This window comes from Mercenaria mercenaria, unplaced genomic scaffold (genome assembly GCF_021730395.1).
Source record: "Mercenaria mercenaria strain notata unplaced genomic scaffold, MADL_Memer_1 contig_4961, whole genome shotgun sequence".
NCBI classification, from domain to species: domain Eukaryota; kingdom Metazoa; phylum Mollusca; class Bivalvia; order Venerida; family Veneridae; genus Mercenaria; species Mercenaria mercenaria.
In genome coordinates, this window is record NW_026463233.1 from 11,535 (window position 1) to 29,431 (window position 17,897).

At 35.2% G+C, this 17,897-nt stretch overlaps 1 protein-coding gene across 2 annotated transcripts; it reads right to left on the bottom strand.

Moving 5' to 3' along the window:
• Positions 1-9,862: 9,862 nt before the first annotated feature.
• On the bottom strand, positions 9,863-17,705 carry LOC128554350 (2'-5'-oligoadenylate synthase 1A-like). 2 transcript variants are annotated; one of them, XM_053535631.1, is made up of 6 exons: positions 17,439-17,705; positions 14,499-14,692; positions 13,770-14,049; positions 13,109-13,275; positions 11,698-11,894; positions 9,863-11,482 (listed from the first exon to the last, which is right to left on the bottom strand). In XM_053535631.1, the coding sequence occupies exons 2-6, from the start codon at positions 14,670-14,672 to the stop codon at positions 11,323-11,325; spliced, it is 978 nt and encodes a 325-aa protein (XP_053391606.1). In that variant the 5' UTR covers positions 14,673-14,692; positions 17,439-17,705; the 3' UTR covers positions 9,863-11,322. The 2 variants fall into 2 exon arrangements, with proteins under 2 accessions (XP_053391606.1, XP_053391607.1); XM_053535632.1 differs by lacking the exon at positions 17,439-17,705 and adding an exon at positions 16,470-16,625.
• Between the last annotated feature and the right edge of the window lie 192 nt (positions 17,706-17,897).

Sequence of the window (17,897 nt, forward strand, 5' to 3'; positions counted from 1 at the left end):
GACGCACGACGGACGACGCGCGTCGCACGACGGATGCCGAACAATGACGATCACAAAAACTCACCTTGAGCTCTGGTGAGCTAATAATACGGCTTGCCATAGTTTTCAGGTTGATATTTGTCTTTCGTTTTATGTTAAAGATTATCAGTTTATATACTTCCTGTTTAAAACAATGATACTGTGAAATCATTTAATTTCGTGGGCATGAAATTTCATGGTTTTTGTCAAAACGGCAATTTCGTGGGGATATGAATTCGTGAATATCAAGTTTTGAACATGAAATGAATGGGAATTTTACTTGTTCGTTGGGATTAAATTTCGTGGATTCACTCAACCACGAAATCCATGAAAATTAGTCCCCCACGAATATTAATGATTTCACAGTATTTGATATCATAATAAGAAACATGGTCTTTAAAATTACACGGAGTAATGTCTGAATCAAATAAAAATTTATGCACTTTCGTATGTTTGTTATATTGAATTCAACTCTGTTCAATTCAATTTAATTCAAAATGTTTTTTAGGATAAAACATGTACTTGCAATGTCTATTGCAAATATAAACATATCATGGCGCACAGGCAGTACATGAATATTTTCAAAAGAGATAATACATTGGTGATGTGACGATAGTAAATCAGTAAAAGACTATGTTTTTAAAACAATATATATATACACAGTTATTCTTTGCAACAATTCTTACTTTCAAATAATGCACGTGTCTCTTGTAAAGATAAAACTAACGTTTTGAAAAGTTATTGTAGCAAGTCTTAAACAGACAAAAAGGTGTACACAACCCAGCATGGGAAACCATGCACTCGATGAACTATCCCTATACAAATACTACCAAGACAAGAAACTTTCTTTCATACACTGTATAGAATAAGAAAAACTATGTTCTACAGTAAGTCCGACAATTTTGCAGATGAAGATTAAGATTTATATGGACGAAACACAAGAAACGCTGAAATATGAAGTACAGAAACAATGCACATTTCAGTAAAAGATGTTTTAAAAAGTAATAAATTTGTTTTTGTTACTGCCACTTCATGTTAAAAGATTTCAAAACATGCAAACTGATGACAATAATTAAAATATTCAAATAACCGAGTCTTTGCGAATTAGAGTATATTCACAGTCATTTCATTCTACCGTGAACTGTATCTTTTTTCTGGAATGACTTGTGAGTCCTGACGCAAGAGGAATTCACTGGTGGGACATTTCCACGAATGTACTTTGAATCCACTCGATTTCCAAGAACTGAAGCATGCTCGGATAAGTGACTGTTCATATGAATTAACAACTTGTGGATCATTATCTAGGTATTATTGTCCATCTACATATGTCATTGCAAGACAGTTGAATGTGATGAAGTACACACCAGACCACGACCGTTTGACCCTTGATAATAGTATCCCGATGCCATCATATCTTTTCCGTTTTCAGGACATTTGCTGTAGAAATGATAATAGGCACCAGCATGCATTGCCTTTCTACTGCATTTATTCCTATTTTGATCAGCTATATCTGAGTCACTATGTAGCCGTTTGAATTCCAATTAAGCGGCCTTTTCACAATATTCAGAACTCTTTCTGTATCATTATCACTAACACTTTGAACCACAAAATGCTTAGAATGTTAGAATGCTATTGCAATAACAACAAGCAAATTCGATGAATTTGAATCCCCCGCCGAAAGGGTCAGAGTTGAGGAACGGCAAAAAAATATATCCAGCAAAAAGTTAAGAATGTTACCAAGAAGAAAATAATTTCATTAGTCAAAATCAAATTAAAAGAAAATGAATGGTTTGTTTGGGTGAGGGTAGGGGGGGTGGGGGTGGGGTGAGGATACAACAGTTTACATGTTGATTATAAATATTGATAGAAAACGAAAAAAAAAAAAATTGGGGGGGGGGGGGGGGGGGGGGGGGGGGCGTGTGAGGGGGGGGGGGGTGACCAAGGTAAGGTGGTGACCAGGTGTAGGTACACAACATCACATGTTTATAATAAATGTTCATGGAAAAGAATGAAAGAAGTTTAATGAAATTCTTCCAATTGGTTGGTTTGTTATGTACAGATCTGTGGATTTTTAAACAATTAAAGGGCAATAACTATATGGAAAATTGACCAATCGAAAAAAAACTTGAAGGGCATCGTCGCAGTATCTTGGTTCATGTCTATTTCAAGTTTGATGAAATTCTACCTGCTAGTTACTGAGAAATGGCTGCAGACGGACATTTTTCATTAAATCAAGGGCAATAACTCTGAGGGAAATTGACCTATCAAAAAAAAAACTTGACGGGCATCAGCGCAGTATGTTGGTTCATGTTTATTTCAAGTTTCATGAAATTCTACCAAATAGTTACTGAGAAATGGCTGCGGACGGACGGACGGACGGACTGACAACACCATTTCAATACCCCCCTCCCGATTTCATCGGCGGGGGATAATAAATAACGCCATTTCACCACTTATATAACCGATTTGATTGTTTGATTGCCTGGCTGATAAATTTTATTTGTACTCAGAGTATTTTTAATCCCCCGTCGTGGCGGAGGGATTATAGGAATGGTCTGCGTCCGTCCTTCCGTCTGTCCTTCCGTCCGTAACACTTTCGTGTCCGCTCCATATCTCCTAAACCCCTTGAAGGATTTTCATCAAACTTGGGTCAAATGATCACCTCATCAAGACGATGTGCAGAACCCATGAGTCAGCCTTGTCGGTTCAAGATCAAGGTCACAACTCAAGGTCAAATGTTTGAGCCTGCCATTTTGTGTCCGCTCTATATCTCCTAAACCCCTTGAAGGAATTTTATAAAACTTGGGTCAAATGATCACCTCATCAAGACGATGTGCAGAACCAAAGAGTCAGCCATGCCAGCTCAAGGTCAAGGTCACAACTCAGGGTCAAAGGTTTGAGCCTTCCATTTTGTGTCCGCTCTATATCTCTTAAACCCCTTGAAGGAATTTTATAAAACTTAGGTCAAATGATCACCTCATCAAGACAATGTGCAGAACCCATGAGTCAGTCATGCCGGCTCAAGGTCAAGGTCACAATTTAGGGTCAAAGGTTTGAGCCTTCCATTTTGTGTCCGCTCTATATCTCCTAAACCCCTTGAAGGATTTTCATCAAACTTGGGTCAAACGATCACCTCATCAAGGCGATGTGCAGAACTTTTGAGTCAGCCGTGTCAGCTCAAGGTCAAGGTCACAGCTGAAGGTCAAAGGTTTGAGCCTTCCATTTCGTGTCCGCTCTATATCTCCTAAACCCCTTGACGGAATTTTATAAAACTTGGGTCAAATGATTACCTCATCAGAACGATGTGCAGAAATTATGAGTCAACCATGCCAGCTCAAGGTCAAGGTCACAACTAAGGGTAGAAGGTTTGAGCCTTCCATTTGGTGTCCACTCTGTATCTCCTAAACCCCTTGAAGGATTTTCATCAAACTTGGGTCAAATGATCACCTCATCAAGAACTCATGAGTCAGCCATGTCAACTCAAGGTCAAGGTCACAACTGAAGGTCAAAGGTTTCAGCTCTGTATCTCATAAACCCCTTGAAGGATTTTCATGAAACTTGGGTCAAATGATCACCTCATCAAGACGTTGTGCAGAATTCATGTGTAAGCCATGTCAGTTCAAGGTCAAGGTCACAGCTAAAATCAAAGGTTTACCCTTTCACTATCCATAGCAGTGGCGGGGGATTTAGCTGTCGTTCAGACTGCCTTGTTAGATTAGGAAGTGAAATAGAGATTACACATGCGTTTCAAGTTTATTTGCTGTACGTTTATTCTTAGGATTTACTCATTCTCTGCAAAAAAAATACTTTCCAATGTTTATTGAATTAATTTACAGCTAACTTAAACACAATTTTATGGTCAATAAGATCTTTCTCTTCCTTAAATACGCGGCATTGATAGTCAATCCAAGATTCACACTATGGTTATGATAAACACAAAAGAAATACTAATAGTTATTAATGTACGAATTATTAATGATTTCCGGCACATGATGTGACAACTTACTTATTACAGAAAGTTGATAATCTATCATTATAAATTAGTGTAAATGATTTTGGCTCAGTTCAGTAAACTTTCGTGCTTCTAGTAAATGTGTAGGGTCCGAAGTCCTTAGTCATCAGTATTGCGTGTTTTATTTCTGAAATGGTTTGTGTCATTTTGGAAAAGACCTCCTTCAAGACTGTTCCTGACAGCATTCGGATTCGGACTTAACTACAATTAACGCCATTTAACGCCATTTTCTCTATACTGAATACACGTGAGCTGTAGCATTATTCAAGCTTTTTGGAATAGTTTCACCTTACATCATGGTCAAAATGTAAAAAAAAATCCTGCAAAAGACATCTGCCCATGAACTCCTGAGTGGATATTCATCAAGCATTGTGAGAAATGTATGCGCATGCGTCGGGACAGAGCACACTTGTTTTTCTTCCTCTTCACAAATAATTAAAATTCACTTATTTTAGGGTCCTATTTTGTTACAGTCAGTAAGTTTAACAGGCCCTATAACAATTAACAACTTTCCTGCAGCTAGATCGGCAAGTTTTCCAAAATTTTCTGATCTTGTAGATCTCGTAGGTCAGTGACCACTATTTTTCTTTCAGTCATAGGCCGTACCACCATTTTTACCCCTACTTCTGGCTACTTCCGGTTTGAGTTTGTTTACATTTTTGAATCATTTTGTGTGTAAGGGACTCGCTTCCTATGGTGTCTATTATTGAGAAATCGTGGTAACCAATACACTCTGCACTTATCTGTTGATAAGAACCTATTGATAGTCAAATAATATTATCCTCTTCACACATAGACCTACTCTAGTTCTGTGAATTATATCTTCAAAATTAGGCTTTTCGTGACCTCGATTATCATACATATCTGTATCCTCAGCAGGAATCTCTCAGTAAGAAACAAACCGTCACCCGATGAAAACAAAGACTTCCTTGTAAATTCTGAACTACAGTTGAAATCTAAAAACATCACAATGGCCATGGCATTCAAGTCGAACAAACACAGGTCAAAGCCAGTACCAAGTAAAACATCAATTATATTTCTTTATTGCTTGTTAGCCTGCCAGGCATCATATATCGAACTGAACCCTGGCCCATACACCTCATCCCTACAGTATCCCTGTAGGAAATGCAAAATGTTAGCCCCACCAAAAGCCTCCTCCAAGAAAATGCCGAAACTTACGAGTAGTTTAAAAGGCTCACTCTCCTTAACATTAATTGCAGGTCAATAAAAACAAAATCCAAGACCTACACCAGGTCATCCAACATATTAAGCCAGACATCATCTGCTGCACGGAAACTTGGTTAAAACCAGAGCTCCGCACAGCAGAAATCTTCCCAGATAACCTTAACTACCAGGTCTTCAGAAACGACAGAGTCTCAAGTCAGAGTAAAAGGTGTTCTGACTGCCATATCCAAAAACCCGACCAGTCAAGAAAAACCTGACCTTACACCGAATTGCAACCAATGCTGGGTCAAAATCAGTATAAAAGGAGTACTAGATATATATATCTGCTCCTTTTATAAGCCGAATGAAAACGACCAAGATGCCCTTGCAGAGTTAAGGTCATCTGTCATCAAAATTCCCCAAAACAGTATTGTCTGGATACTAGGTTACTTTAACCTACCTGTTATCGACAAATCTTCTGAATCCCCTAAGGCCAACTGCAAATGCCTATACGACACTTTCCTTGACAATGTTGTTAACTTTAACCTTCAACAAATGGTCACAATCCCCACTAGGAAAGAAAACACACTAGATCTTTTTCTTACAAATTATTCTGCCCAAGTCAACGTCACTAAAACACCCCCAAGCTTTGGTAAATCAGACCATGACATAGTTTTTCATGAATTAAATATTAACATAGGAAGATCAGTTCAATCCAAAGGATTGATTACATGTCATAAGAAAACTAACTGGTCTAATTTGATTTATACGTAAACGGGACAAAATGTATTCAAACATAAAAAAGAAACGTAAACAATTAACCATTGCCCAAGCATTTAAGGCCCACAAATGTAGGATCCAAAAGAAAAGAAGAACTTCCTATTGGTCTTATTTGGAATCGGTCATTTTTACAGGCGACTCCCAACGTGGTAGGAACAAAACGTTCTACATAGCGGAAGTTAAACATAACAAAATAGAGAGTTGTGGTGTAGCCCCCTTGAAATATGAGGGCTTAACTCATACCGACCCGGCCACAAAGGCAAACATCCTCAATAAACAGTTTGAATCTGTCTTTTTAAAGCCCCATCCCCTAATCCGGAAACAAAAATGCAACAAACCCCAAATGAGCACCATAACTCCTCAAAACTATTGAGGGTGCGGATAAGTTACTAATGGGGCTAAATCCAGTAAAGCCTCTGGTCCAGATGAAATTTACCCAAGGTTACTAAAGGAGCTTCACCAAGAGATAGCCCTAATCATCACAAAGATATAGTAGAGATTGTGTTTGTATACAAATCCGTTGTATGTTCTATTTTTAGAACTGATAAGACAAAGATCGGGTGGACAGATACCGAGAGTCCATGTTTTTTTGTAAACAGTGATGTTTTTCTAACGGCTTAAACTTTCTTAAAACACAAATGATATCAATAATTTTATGATTAATGGAAAGGATATAAAAACAAGCAATTTATTGATTACTTTTGATTATTATTTCGAAATAAAATGGATTAATTATGAACGCTTATCTTAAAGTGTTTTTTTTTTTTCTAAAAGTTTGGAGCATCGCTTTGCCGCTATCAAAATCATATGTCATTTAAAATGGTTATTTATTTTAAAAAGATATTTGAATGAGAACATATGAAAATCGTTAGCATTTCAAAACGTTTTGAATTTTTAAAATCCATAAATGAGCGAAAAAGTTATCAAAATTTAAAAATTCCGATCCCATATACAAACGATGTAAACACATTTGTTTTGCCCACCACCAGATAAACTGGTGTTAATGCGTGACGTCATGGCGATCTCTCCTATTACAACTATGTCTTGAAACAGGTCAAGTCCCAAAAAGACTTGAAGAGAGCAATCGTTGCACCAGTTTACAAGAAAGGTCCAAAATCCAAGGCTAGTAGCTATAGGCCCATATCCCTAACATGTATTGCATGCCTCTTAATTAATGGAACATATTCTTGTCTCAAATATCATGTCCCACTTTGACAGAAATGATCTCCTTAGTCAGTATCAACATGGCTTCAGGTCAAAGCATAGCTGTGAAACACAACTTACAAGTTTCACACAAGAGGTATTTGACAGTCTTGAGAGTGGCAAACAGACTGACGTCATCGTCATGGACTTCAGTAAAGCCTTTGACAAGATTGACAATCATAAATTGATGCATAAGCTCGCACCCATTAGCGTCCCAGTGGATCAAATCATTTCTCAAGGACCGTTCCCAAAGAGTTGTTGTGGATGGCTTTACCTCAGATGAACTTCCTGTTCTTTCCGGGGTTCCACAAGAATCAGTCATTGGCCCCTGTCTCTTCCAAGCCTACATAAATGACCTCCTTGTGTCCATCAAAAGTAAGTTACGACTTTTTGCAGATGACAGTATTGTCTATCTGATGGTAAATCCATCTTTGATTCTCAATCCCTACAAAAATGATCTCCATTCTCTAGAAGCCTAGGAAAAGGACTGGTCAATGGAGTTCAGTCCGGATAAGTGTGAGGTGCTGAGGATTACTCGAAAGAAAAAACCTGTCATCTACCACTAAAAACTACAAAAGCTGCTAAATACCTGGGCGTTACACTAAGTTAAGATCTCAGTTGGTCAAAATACATTGATAACATAACATCGAAAGCAAATAACTCACTTAGATTCATAAAAAATATGTCAAAACAAAAAACAGAGAAGTAAAAGAAACAGCTTACAACACCTATGTCCACCCATAGCTTGAATATTGTTCCAATATATGGCACCCTCGGCAAAAATCCCTTACACACAAAATTGAACGAGTACAACGATCTGCAGCTCGATACGTATGTAACAACTATGGTCAAACAAGCAGTGTCATCCAAAATGCTTAAAAATCTCAATTGGCAACCCCTTAAACATAGCCGCATTAAAAATTCCCTTATCATATTTTTTAAAATGAAGTATAGTCTTGTAGCAGTTGACCATAACCACCTCATACCTACAAGGAACCTGAACTACTTGATCCAACAATCTCATACGCAATACCATTCTAACTCCTTTTGTCAAAAAACAATTCGTTCCTGGAATGGTCTCCCCCTATACATACAGTCCAGCCCCAGTTTTATTCTATTCACCGAGGCTGGATGTTTATATCTTAGTAATTGTAATTCTTTTTAACTTTGCACCTTATGAGCTTGCTCATCTTTTAACAGTCTGACCCAGACAAGCGCCTCCCAGTTATAATTAGAATTGATTGTTGGGCAGTACACAGTAGATGTAGATGTAGAATATTCTTGTATAGATTTTTCTAGAAACTGTTCAAATGGGAACGCTTGACTGCACTGAATATACAGGAATATTTTATAAACAGTTGCACCAAAGTTTTCTTTACTTTTCATTTTTGAAGTTTCTTTGAAATGTTTGTACATAACGTTGCATATGGTGAGATAGCATTAGCACACTATTATTGTTTTGTTTTCAACAACATGTTGACAGAACGGCTCCTGTAAGAAGACAATGACCCAAACGTTTCTGTGATCTATATCTTTGTACTACTGAGCCCCAAAACAATTTGGTTCATCTTCTCACTTGACCACTGACAATCGCTCCATCAAGTTTGATGACTGTAGGCCAAACCATTCTTCATCTGCTCATTTAAAACCGATTTTCAGCTCAGGGACACCGCGACCGTGAGCTTTGAGCAACTGACCTTAAAATAAGGCTCATGTTACGACCAAGCTGCAGGCCTACCAAGCTTAAGGTTTGGGTTTTTTACGCCAAAGCATTCTAAAGTTATTAACTTGAATCGAAGAGGACGGATTGACAGTCCTTATATGCTACCTCGTTCTGATCGGTGTGGTGGAATAAAATGTTTCAAGGGTATGATATGATACAATTTAAGTTAAATATTAAATTGTTTGTACATGTATTTTAGCGTTTACACGATTCGCTGAATGCATTAACAGGTTTATGGAAAGTGACGAAGTCTATGCTAATACTTGGCAAATATACTTGCCCGGTTTTAGTAAAAAATCGTAAGAATGCATGGTTAAGCGATGGGGTAAAACCAACCTTCGCTAGTGACAGATTTGAAAAACTGGCCATTAGAAGCGCTACAACTAGTATCTTTAATGTTTCGTGTGACCTTCTATGGAAATTAAGGACTAAACTTTCATATAACATTATGTAGGGGTGTGAGTCATCGGGGTAGGGGTTTAGATACTACAATTCATCTTCAAATTGCACAAGATGAACGAAACTGGAAATGAATTATAAGAATAAGAACTTAAAGTACTTTATATACTGACCTTTTCTTAAATCATCTTGATGGAAGCTCCGCCTTACCAGTGTGGTGCCTTATATTAAGATCCCTAGCGCTTTCTTCAGTGTCCGATCTAAAACGACCAACGCATAAATCTGTTAAGGCTGGCTCAGCATACTCATACTTTCAGTCTCTGAGACTATTTATTATTCTACAGTAATGAGCGTTCACCAGAAGAAAATAAAGAGCTTTTAACTGTATTAAATGTTATCAGATAATACTAGATGTTTTGAACGATAATTGCATAAATCATTGATGATCCACAACCCGGTGTTGTTCTTATTTTTATACTTTATCCTTGTGTCATAATCCTCTTCAATATCTTACAACACTTTTCTTTTTTCTTACAAGGTTTTATATCAAATAAAAATATAAATATTGCTTATATTGTATTTGTTTTTGCTATGATTTTCATTAGTGTTGAAAAACATTATGTCCAACCTATTCAGCTTTTTTCGTAAAACTGTTCTGAATCTGATTTTTTAAATATAATGTTTTTATATATATAATATATTACTACAAGTTGAAATATCTACAATGATCTGATTTAAGTACAAAACAAATTACATTTTCTTTCTGAAATATTGTTCTGACATAGATGAATAAATTGTATTAATTGCAAGAACTATTTTCAAAGGTAACATCATTTTTTCAAGTTACAATAATATTTCAGCAAAATTTCTTTTGTATATAGTTCAAATTCTGCTTCGGAACAGTGTGCAAATCAATTATATATAAAATAAGTAAATTAACAACCTAAAACCCAAAACTAAACTATTATCATTTTTTGCAATGTACAAACATGAAACATAACACGTACAAGTTTCAAATAAAACGTCACTTTTGCTTTTAACAGATCCGTATAAACAATATAAATATCATAATACAAAAATCGCTTTATCAATATTCAAACTGTACGGTACATTAAGAGATTAAAAAATGTATTATTAATTTACCAACTGAGACACGCCTGTTGTTATGACCTTGTTGCTTGAATGTATACAGAAAATCTACAAAATGTGCGTCGACAACATTCCAACACACGAAACAATTTATTCAATAATTAGAATTTAATGTATAACACTAACTAAATTCATGTTTTTCCAAAAACAATACTTAAAACTATTATATTCTGTACCCTTTTACATAGATCTTTTTCTGGTATTCTTTACAACAGCAAGCAAGCAAGTAATACAACAACAGCACCGCAAGTGTGACCTTGACCTTGAAGCGAGCCATCCAAAACATTTGCTCTGCACGTCGCCTTGATGTTGTGAGCATATGTCCCAAGTTTCTTTAAAATCCTTCAAGCAGTTCAAGAGTTACAAAGCGGACATGAAACAAAGTCATATGACATTCGACCCCTAATTGTGACCTTGACCTTGAAACAAGCCATCCGAAACATGCGCTCTGCAGGTCGTCACGGTGAACATTTGTGTCAAGTTTGTTGAAAATTCTTTAAGGGGTTCAAGAGCGGACACGAAATTGCTAACAGATTGACGGACGGACGAACAGACAAACACCTGCGTCAAAACATAATACGTCCCTTCGGGCGTAAAAAAATCTTACCACAGACCAAAAAAAAAAAAATAAATGTGCCCAAATTTAACAAATGTAGTACATTCAGTTAATTATATAATAAACGGATGATAAGATGTAAATCTAGAACCAACAACACAGTAACAAACATTTTACCACTACAGCTTTGTCAACAAAAACAAAGAGTCAATCAAAAACGAAACTTTTTTGCACACAAAATACTCGAAGTCTATATACAAATCAAAGAGCAATGTACAAAAAAAGATCACAGTTGTTCGGTGTACGTTTACAAGTTCTCTACCACTGCCGCTTTGTATTGCTAACACCAGAGAAGAGCTGTGTCCTCAACCATTTACTGGCCTCTGTTGCAACATCATCCCAGTCCCATGCATTGCCGAAATATCCATGATACACATCGTTGTATGGGTTACATGGATCAATTATGTGAGGAGATTTTCTGACAATAAAAAAACGAAGAAATTATGCAAGATAAAAATATCAGATTGTGTTACAATGAAAATAACTTGTAACATTGACTACAGAAGATTGTATTACATTTCTTTAAACACGTTTAAAATATTATTATATAAGATCGTAATACGCTAATTTAAAAACATCTTATCAAACGAACTAGGTAAAATGTGACAAAAAATATGGAAATGAAAAACATACTCTGGGTATGCGGTATCGTAATAGGCAAGAGAGCGATCAAAGGTCACTTTGAAATGACGATGGTTTACTACTGTATTTAAAACAGCATGTAATGCTCGTGTCATATTGAAGCTCTCTGGTTGCCCTGCATCCACCCAAGCATTTAAAACCACTAACTCAAAAACGTACGATGTTGGTAATTTTGATCCTTTAGTCACCTGTAGACGAGAATAAGATTCATAAATTGTACGTAAGGTATTTTTCCTTCATTTGTTGAATTATTTGTATTGCAAAATGTTTGAACCATTTATTCCTTACAAAGTTCATTACTCTCACTTAACATAGTTTGTTTTAGAAAAATATAGAGGATATTTGTTTGTTTTGAGTGAATATGAAATATATCTCACTGAGAAGTGAGGAAATGTGAACATTTTCTCACTTCGAGGTGAGATATATTCAATATTCACGAAGAACAAACAAATTTTCTTTTTATTTATTCAATGAGTATTGAAATCTGTATCAAAAATATACATGTGGACCAAATGTCTTTGCTGTAACTTCAGTAACAAGAAAGTAGGTCAGTAGGTCAAGATTAAGACTATTTAAGATAAGTATTAAAATTTGTATCAAAATTATACATGGACTAAATTTCTATGCTGTAACTTCAACAAGAGGGTCCTGAAGATAATGTTCATAAAAACTGGTCATAAATGTTGCCTCAAGAGTGTTAACAAGCTTTTCCTTTGATTTGACCGGGTGACCTGGTTTTTGATCTAATATGACCCTGTTTCGAAATTAGCATAGGAATCATCAAGATAAACATTCTGTGCAAGTTTGTTATACATCAAAGCATAAATGAAACCTCTATATGGCTGAAACGGCCAAAATAGAAAATTTTGCCCCTTTCAGGGGCAGTAATTATAGAACGCATGACGGAATCTAGCCGGTTTTCGAAAGGAAATGAGATCTTATTGTAACCTAAGTTGTGTGTAAGTGTGGTTAAAACCGAATGTAAAATGTTACTTAGAACTATCGTGTTCATAAGGTAAAAACATAACGAATTTTGGCTCTTTCGGGGGTCAATCAGGGGCCGTAACTCCGGAACCTATGATTGGATCTGACTGATTAATCTTGGAATCCAAGATATTTTGTTGTTTAAGATATTTTGAAAGTTTGTATCAAATCTAACCATAAATGAAGTCTTTATATGGCTGCAAATGCCAAAATAGCTCATTGGTTTGGAAAGGAACCGAAATATTATGCCAATACAAGTTATGTGCAAGTTTGATTAAAATCAATTGCAAAATATGGTCTCTATCATGTTCACAAGAAATTGCGGCTGGACGAAGGGCGATCACAAAAGCTCACCTTGTCACTACGTGACAGGTGAGCTAAAATAGAAGTAAATATCTTAAGCAGTTTTAAATCTTACTGTCAGTTTACTCTTCTTCCAGTATTTGATGAGTCTAATTAAACTTTTCAGCTTTGTTGGAAAACGTTTTGTTAATTCAATCTGCAATGGTCCAAGTGATGCCGAGTAGAATTCTCGTGTTTTCTTGTTTCTTTGTCCAAGTTTGTGATAAACTGGTCCAAGCCTTGCTATCAAATTGATACATATAATTTGTTAGAATATTTTCCGCTTAAAAACAAAAACGCATTAATCATAACATACTATGCAAAGATTAATAATAAACAATTCTGTTATCGTTAAAATATACTGTATATACTTTTCATTTCTTTCAAATACGAACTTTGGACATACTCTAAGACAATTGTGAGAAGTATCATTTTCATTGGTTGCTTTTTAAACGTAATACTATAATTATAGTTTTCTAAACATATCAATCTCATAAGTTACTTTAAGGTAAAATATTATCATTTACTTGATCATGTACTTTAAGATATAACCATCAATAATTGAAATATCCCAAAAAATATGGAACAGGACTAGAGCACAGATTGTTGACTATGATATTATAAAAGCAAATATGAAATAAAACAATTCCGACATACTAAAGATGACACAGAAGACAGTGTAATGATGCAAGTACTGATTTAATATATTTCAAAAGTTTTTTTCTATCATCGAATACCTTTAATTCCTTCTGACATATTAGGAAGAATGTCAACAGCTGGAAGGATGTCTACAGAGTGTGTATGACCCGAATGACAAGAAAGCTCTACTTGAACCGCATGACCAGTCTTTCCAACAACTTTGACATGCCCGTATTTCTCTAGGTACTGTTCCAGCTGGTGTAAGATAGACGGCATGTCATGGATCATTGCTTCAACCTCACTATACCTGGCTAGTATCAGTGTTAAATCAATATCGGACTTGCCCTTTACCGCAGTACCTTTACCAAGAGAGCCACCCTGCAAAAACGGATCACTTTAATCAGAGTAATCGACTGATTTGTTTGTGTGATTATAACATATAAAGTTGTTTTTCAAAGTTTTCGTTTAAAATACATCCGTAAAGGTAACTTTATTTACAGGAGTGGTCAATTTGACTTACTTTTTTGTCGCAAATTATTGACGCTTTTCTCAACACCTTCTAAGGTTGATTCACACTACTATGTTTCTGCTTCCACGCGCCATTTTATCGCGCTTTTTTCATGTGGGTCATGTCAATAACTCAAAACCCAAAATTGAATGGATGAGCAGATGCTATTTGGTCGGTCGACCTCTATTTATGTTCTCAGGCAAATTTTCTTTGAGAAACAGCTGCAGAACGGATCAAAACAACAATATTAATTACGATTAGTTCTAATATGTCAAACTGCAAGGTTTAAAGGACAAAAATAATAATTTATGAAACTAACCTTTACAACACGTGCAGGTCTTATACGGTCAGGCACATTGTTCTGAAGAAAATGTACAAGTCGATCAACGACCGCACCACAGCTATCTAAATAGGCAGCATCTGGCTGTATTGTCTCAGCGACAAACTCTTCAAGCTTACCACTGGTTACACTATATAAATCCATATCCATCATCCACAAGTCTTATATTCCGTCTGAAACAAACTTTACTTTTCAGTATTGGGTATACAGTCCTTAATGCAAATACATATTACATAACAAGAGACAAAATTTAACAAACATTGACTTAAAACAAGATTTAGCTTACCAAAAGGTTCCTTCTTGCGCACATTAAATATTCTTTTTAAGGGATCTTTAATAAAATAATTCTGAACTATGCTTTTTGCTAGTTTACGTGCATTCTTATCTATTTATTTTAAGAATACTTAAAGTTATTTCACACAAACATTTATTTAACTTAAAATAATAAACAAACACCTTTAGATGAGCGATCCTACCTAAATATTATTAGCGGACAATAAATACCATAACTGTCAAAATTTAGGGAACCAATATCGACACCTGTCCTAGTGGCACAGATCAGAATTTTGTCGTATGTTTGCCTAATTTTAATTAGCAATACAATGGAAGAATAGTTCTGCCATATGCCAGTAATTGCATTGCATGAATGGATACTTACAGCTCCAAAACGGGCTTTTATATAAGTCGGCACCAACAAACTGATGGATTTAAAAAAGTGCGTATAAAAAGTTCACAACTTGACCATTACAAAACAGTTAATCAAAAGGTATGAAATTACCAAGTTCGAAATATTTATAGCTCAGTAAAGTGAAGAAATGCATTATACATGCAATTCTAGATAAAAACAAGGAAAGTAATTGAAATGTTGTTATCCGGTGACGGTACGTATCGTGCAATAGGAGAGATCGTGTTTGTATACAAATCCGTTGCATTTTCTATTTTTAGTACTGATAAGACAGAGATCGGGTGGGCAGACGCCGAGCGACGATGTTTTTTTTTTTTTGTAAACAGTGATGTTTTTCTAACGGCTTAAACTTCCTTAAAACACAAATTATATCAATAATTTTTTGATCAATGGAAAGGTTATAAAACAAGCAATTTATTAATAACTTTTAATTATTATTTCGAAGTAAAATGGATTAATTATGAACGCTTAACTTACAGTGTTTTTCTATTAAGTTTGAACATCGCTACGGCGCTATTAAAATCATATGTCATTTATAATGGTAATTCATTTTAAAAAGATAATTGCATAGGAAAATATGAAAATCGTAAGCATTTCAAAACTTTTTGAATTTTTAAAATCCTTCAATAAACGAAAAAGTTATTAAAATTAAAAATTCCGATGCCATACATAAACAATGTAAAAACAATTGTTCTGCCAACCTCTGGAAGCAGCAAAGAATGAAACCGAGAAGAATAATAGTAGACGATAATTTAGGCGGGAGTCTATTTTTAGATGATGAATATTCATTTAGTTAATCTCGATTCTACAATATGACATGTAAGATTTAGGAGTTAGATAGTTTAAACTAAATCATTGTTTTTGTAGGTCTGTTTATTACGTAGTTGTATTTCACTAAAGATTAACTTAAAGATGCGTCAAAACACATTGGCAAAGAGGCTATTTGTAATGAATATGCATGAGTACAAAATGGCGGCGCTTACTGGAATTCGGATGCCTTTGATGATACCCTTGTATCCATTACCTGCTCAGTCAAGTGTGACATGTTCACCATAAGTGTTCCTTCTCATGAGAAGGAACAATTATCTGTGTTCTAATCATTTAATCTTGACTTCGCATTTAAAACGCAATATCCTTAGCCCTATACAGGTAATAGAACACTGGAGTAAAATTGTACAAGTTTACATATAAAAAAGTTAATCAAGATAACTATCTTTCTCATATGTTACTGTACTAAAATGAACCAAACTCTTTCTTTAATATACCTAGAATAATCCTTTGATTTGAAATTAAACAACTGTAAACCGGTTTTAATGTTTAATTACGTATAAACCGTGTGCAGCCAATTTCAAATAAACACATTGACAAATAGGACGCTTTCGGTTTCAATTCCGGGTATTCCTAAAATATCATATACTTTTGTTTACCAACAAGGACATATCTTCACGAGTAGTAAAAAGGAAGAAATACATTATCCGTTACATAAACATTTCGGAAATGTAAACATAGATCTCATTACTCCTACAGTGTGCAATTTTATGTACGCTACCTACTTTAGACATTATTCTTCACAGTTTATACAGTTTATAAAACGAAACTTATAACGCTCCCTCGATATCTCTGTAAATATCTTTATGTTACTTATTGGACGGTTTTTTTTTTTTGGACATTTTTTCACTTATTTAGAAAAAGATATTCAAAACAACATATGAAAACGTCGACATAATCGTGTGATGTTGGGATATCAGTTTACTTAATCCACATTCTCAACCCAATTTTGACGATTTGATAAAATACATTGTGTCTAAAATCATTCGTCCTCCACCTCTGATTCATGTGGGGAAGTTGGCAGTTACTTCCGGAGAACAGGTTTGTACTGGTACAGAATCCAGGAACACCGGTTAGGTTAACTGCCCGCCGTTACATTACTGAAATACTGTTGAAAAACGGCGTTAAACCCAAAACAAACAAACAAACAACAACCCAATTTTTAAAAATCACAAAAATAAACAAAATGTGTGAAGTATCTATAAGAACAGTGCTGACTTTAAGAACTTTACAACAGACTAAGTAAAAGTAAAAGAAAACAAAGTTTTGCATTTCTGTCAAGAACTTTCACATCTGATGCAGGTCTCGTAAGGTCTGAAATATTGGTCAAAGATCGCAACATAGCTAGCTAGATATACATCATGTGATTTAATTTAAATTGTGTCACTATAACTAACACTTTCTACCTGAAGGGTATTAATTCCCGTTTCCATACACAACAAAAAGAAAATAATCTTTATTGTTCAACATTAATAGTCTCCGAACTCCAGATTTCTTTAGATATTGTATACACAACTGGTTATAGTGTCCTTCACTTTCAACTTTAAAACGCAATAGCCTAGATACTTGATAGCAGAAGAATATTTATAATTTATAATTATGGTTCTTTGAAAACGAGAAAACAACTTATTAACGGATAATGTTGATACATTTCGCACGTATAGTAAACACGAACTTGACAGGATACCAAACGGAAGCACCCGAACCTCTCTAGTAAAGTTTGAATAATGCTTCCTCCCTGGCTAAAGACCTGCTTGAAAAAATTGACGAATGTTTATACGACAAACAGGTTGGATGATAAATAAGTTTTAAAAGGAAATATTTAACTGTTGCCCCGATTTACCCAAATTTAGACATTCCCAAAT

Bases quoted from the DNA above. Each gene is read 5' to 3' on its own strand.
- LOC128554350 (XM_053535631.1), bottom strand. From the start codon at position 14,672: ATGATGGATATGGATTTATATAGTGTAACCAGTGGTAAGCTTGAAGAG. The intron at 14,050-14,498 runs GTTAGTTTCATA...CCGTTTTTGCAG, and splicing joins GACCTGCACGTGTTGTAAAG to GGTGGCTCTCTTGGTAAAGG. The intron at 11,483-11,697 runs GTATGTTTTTCA...TTTTATTGTCAG, and splicing joins TACGATACCGCATACCCAGA to AAAATCTCCTCACATAATTG.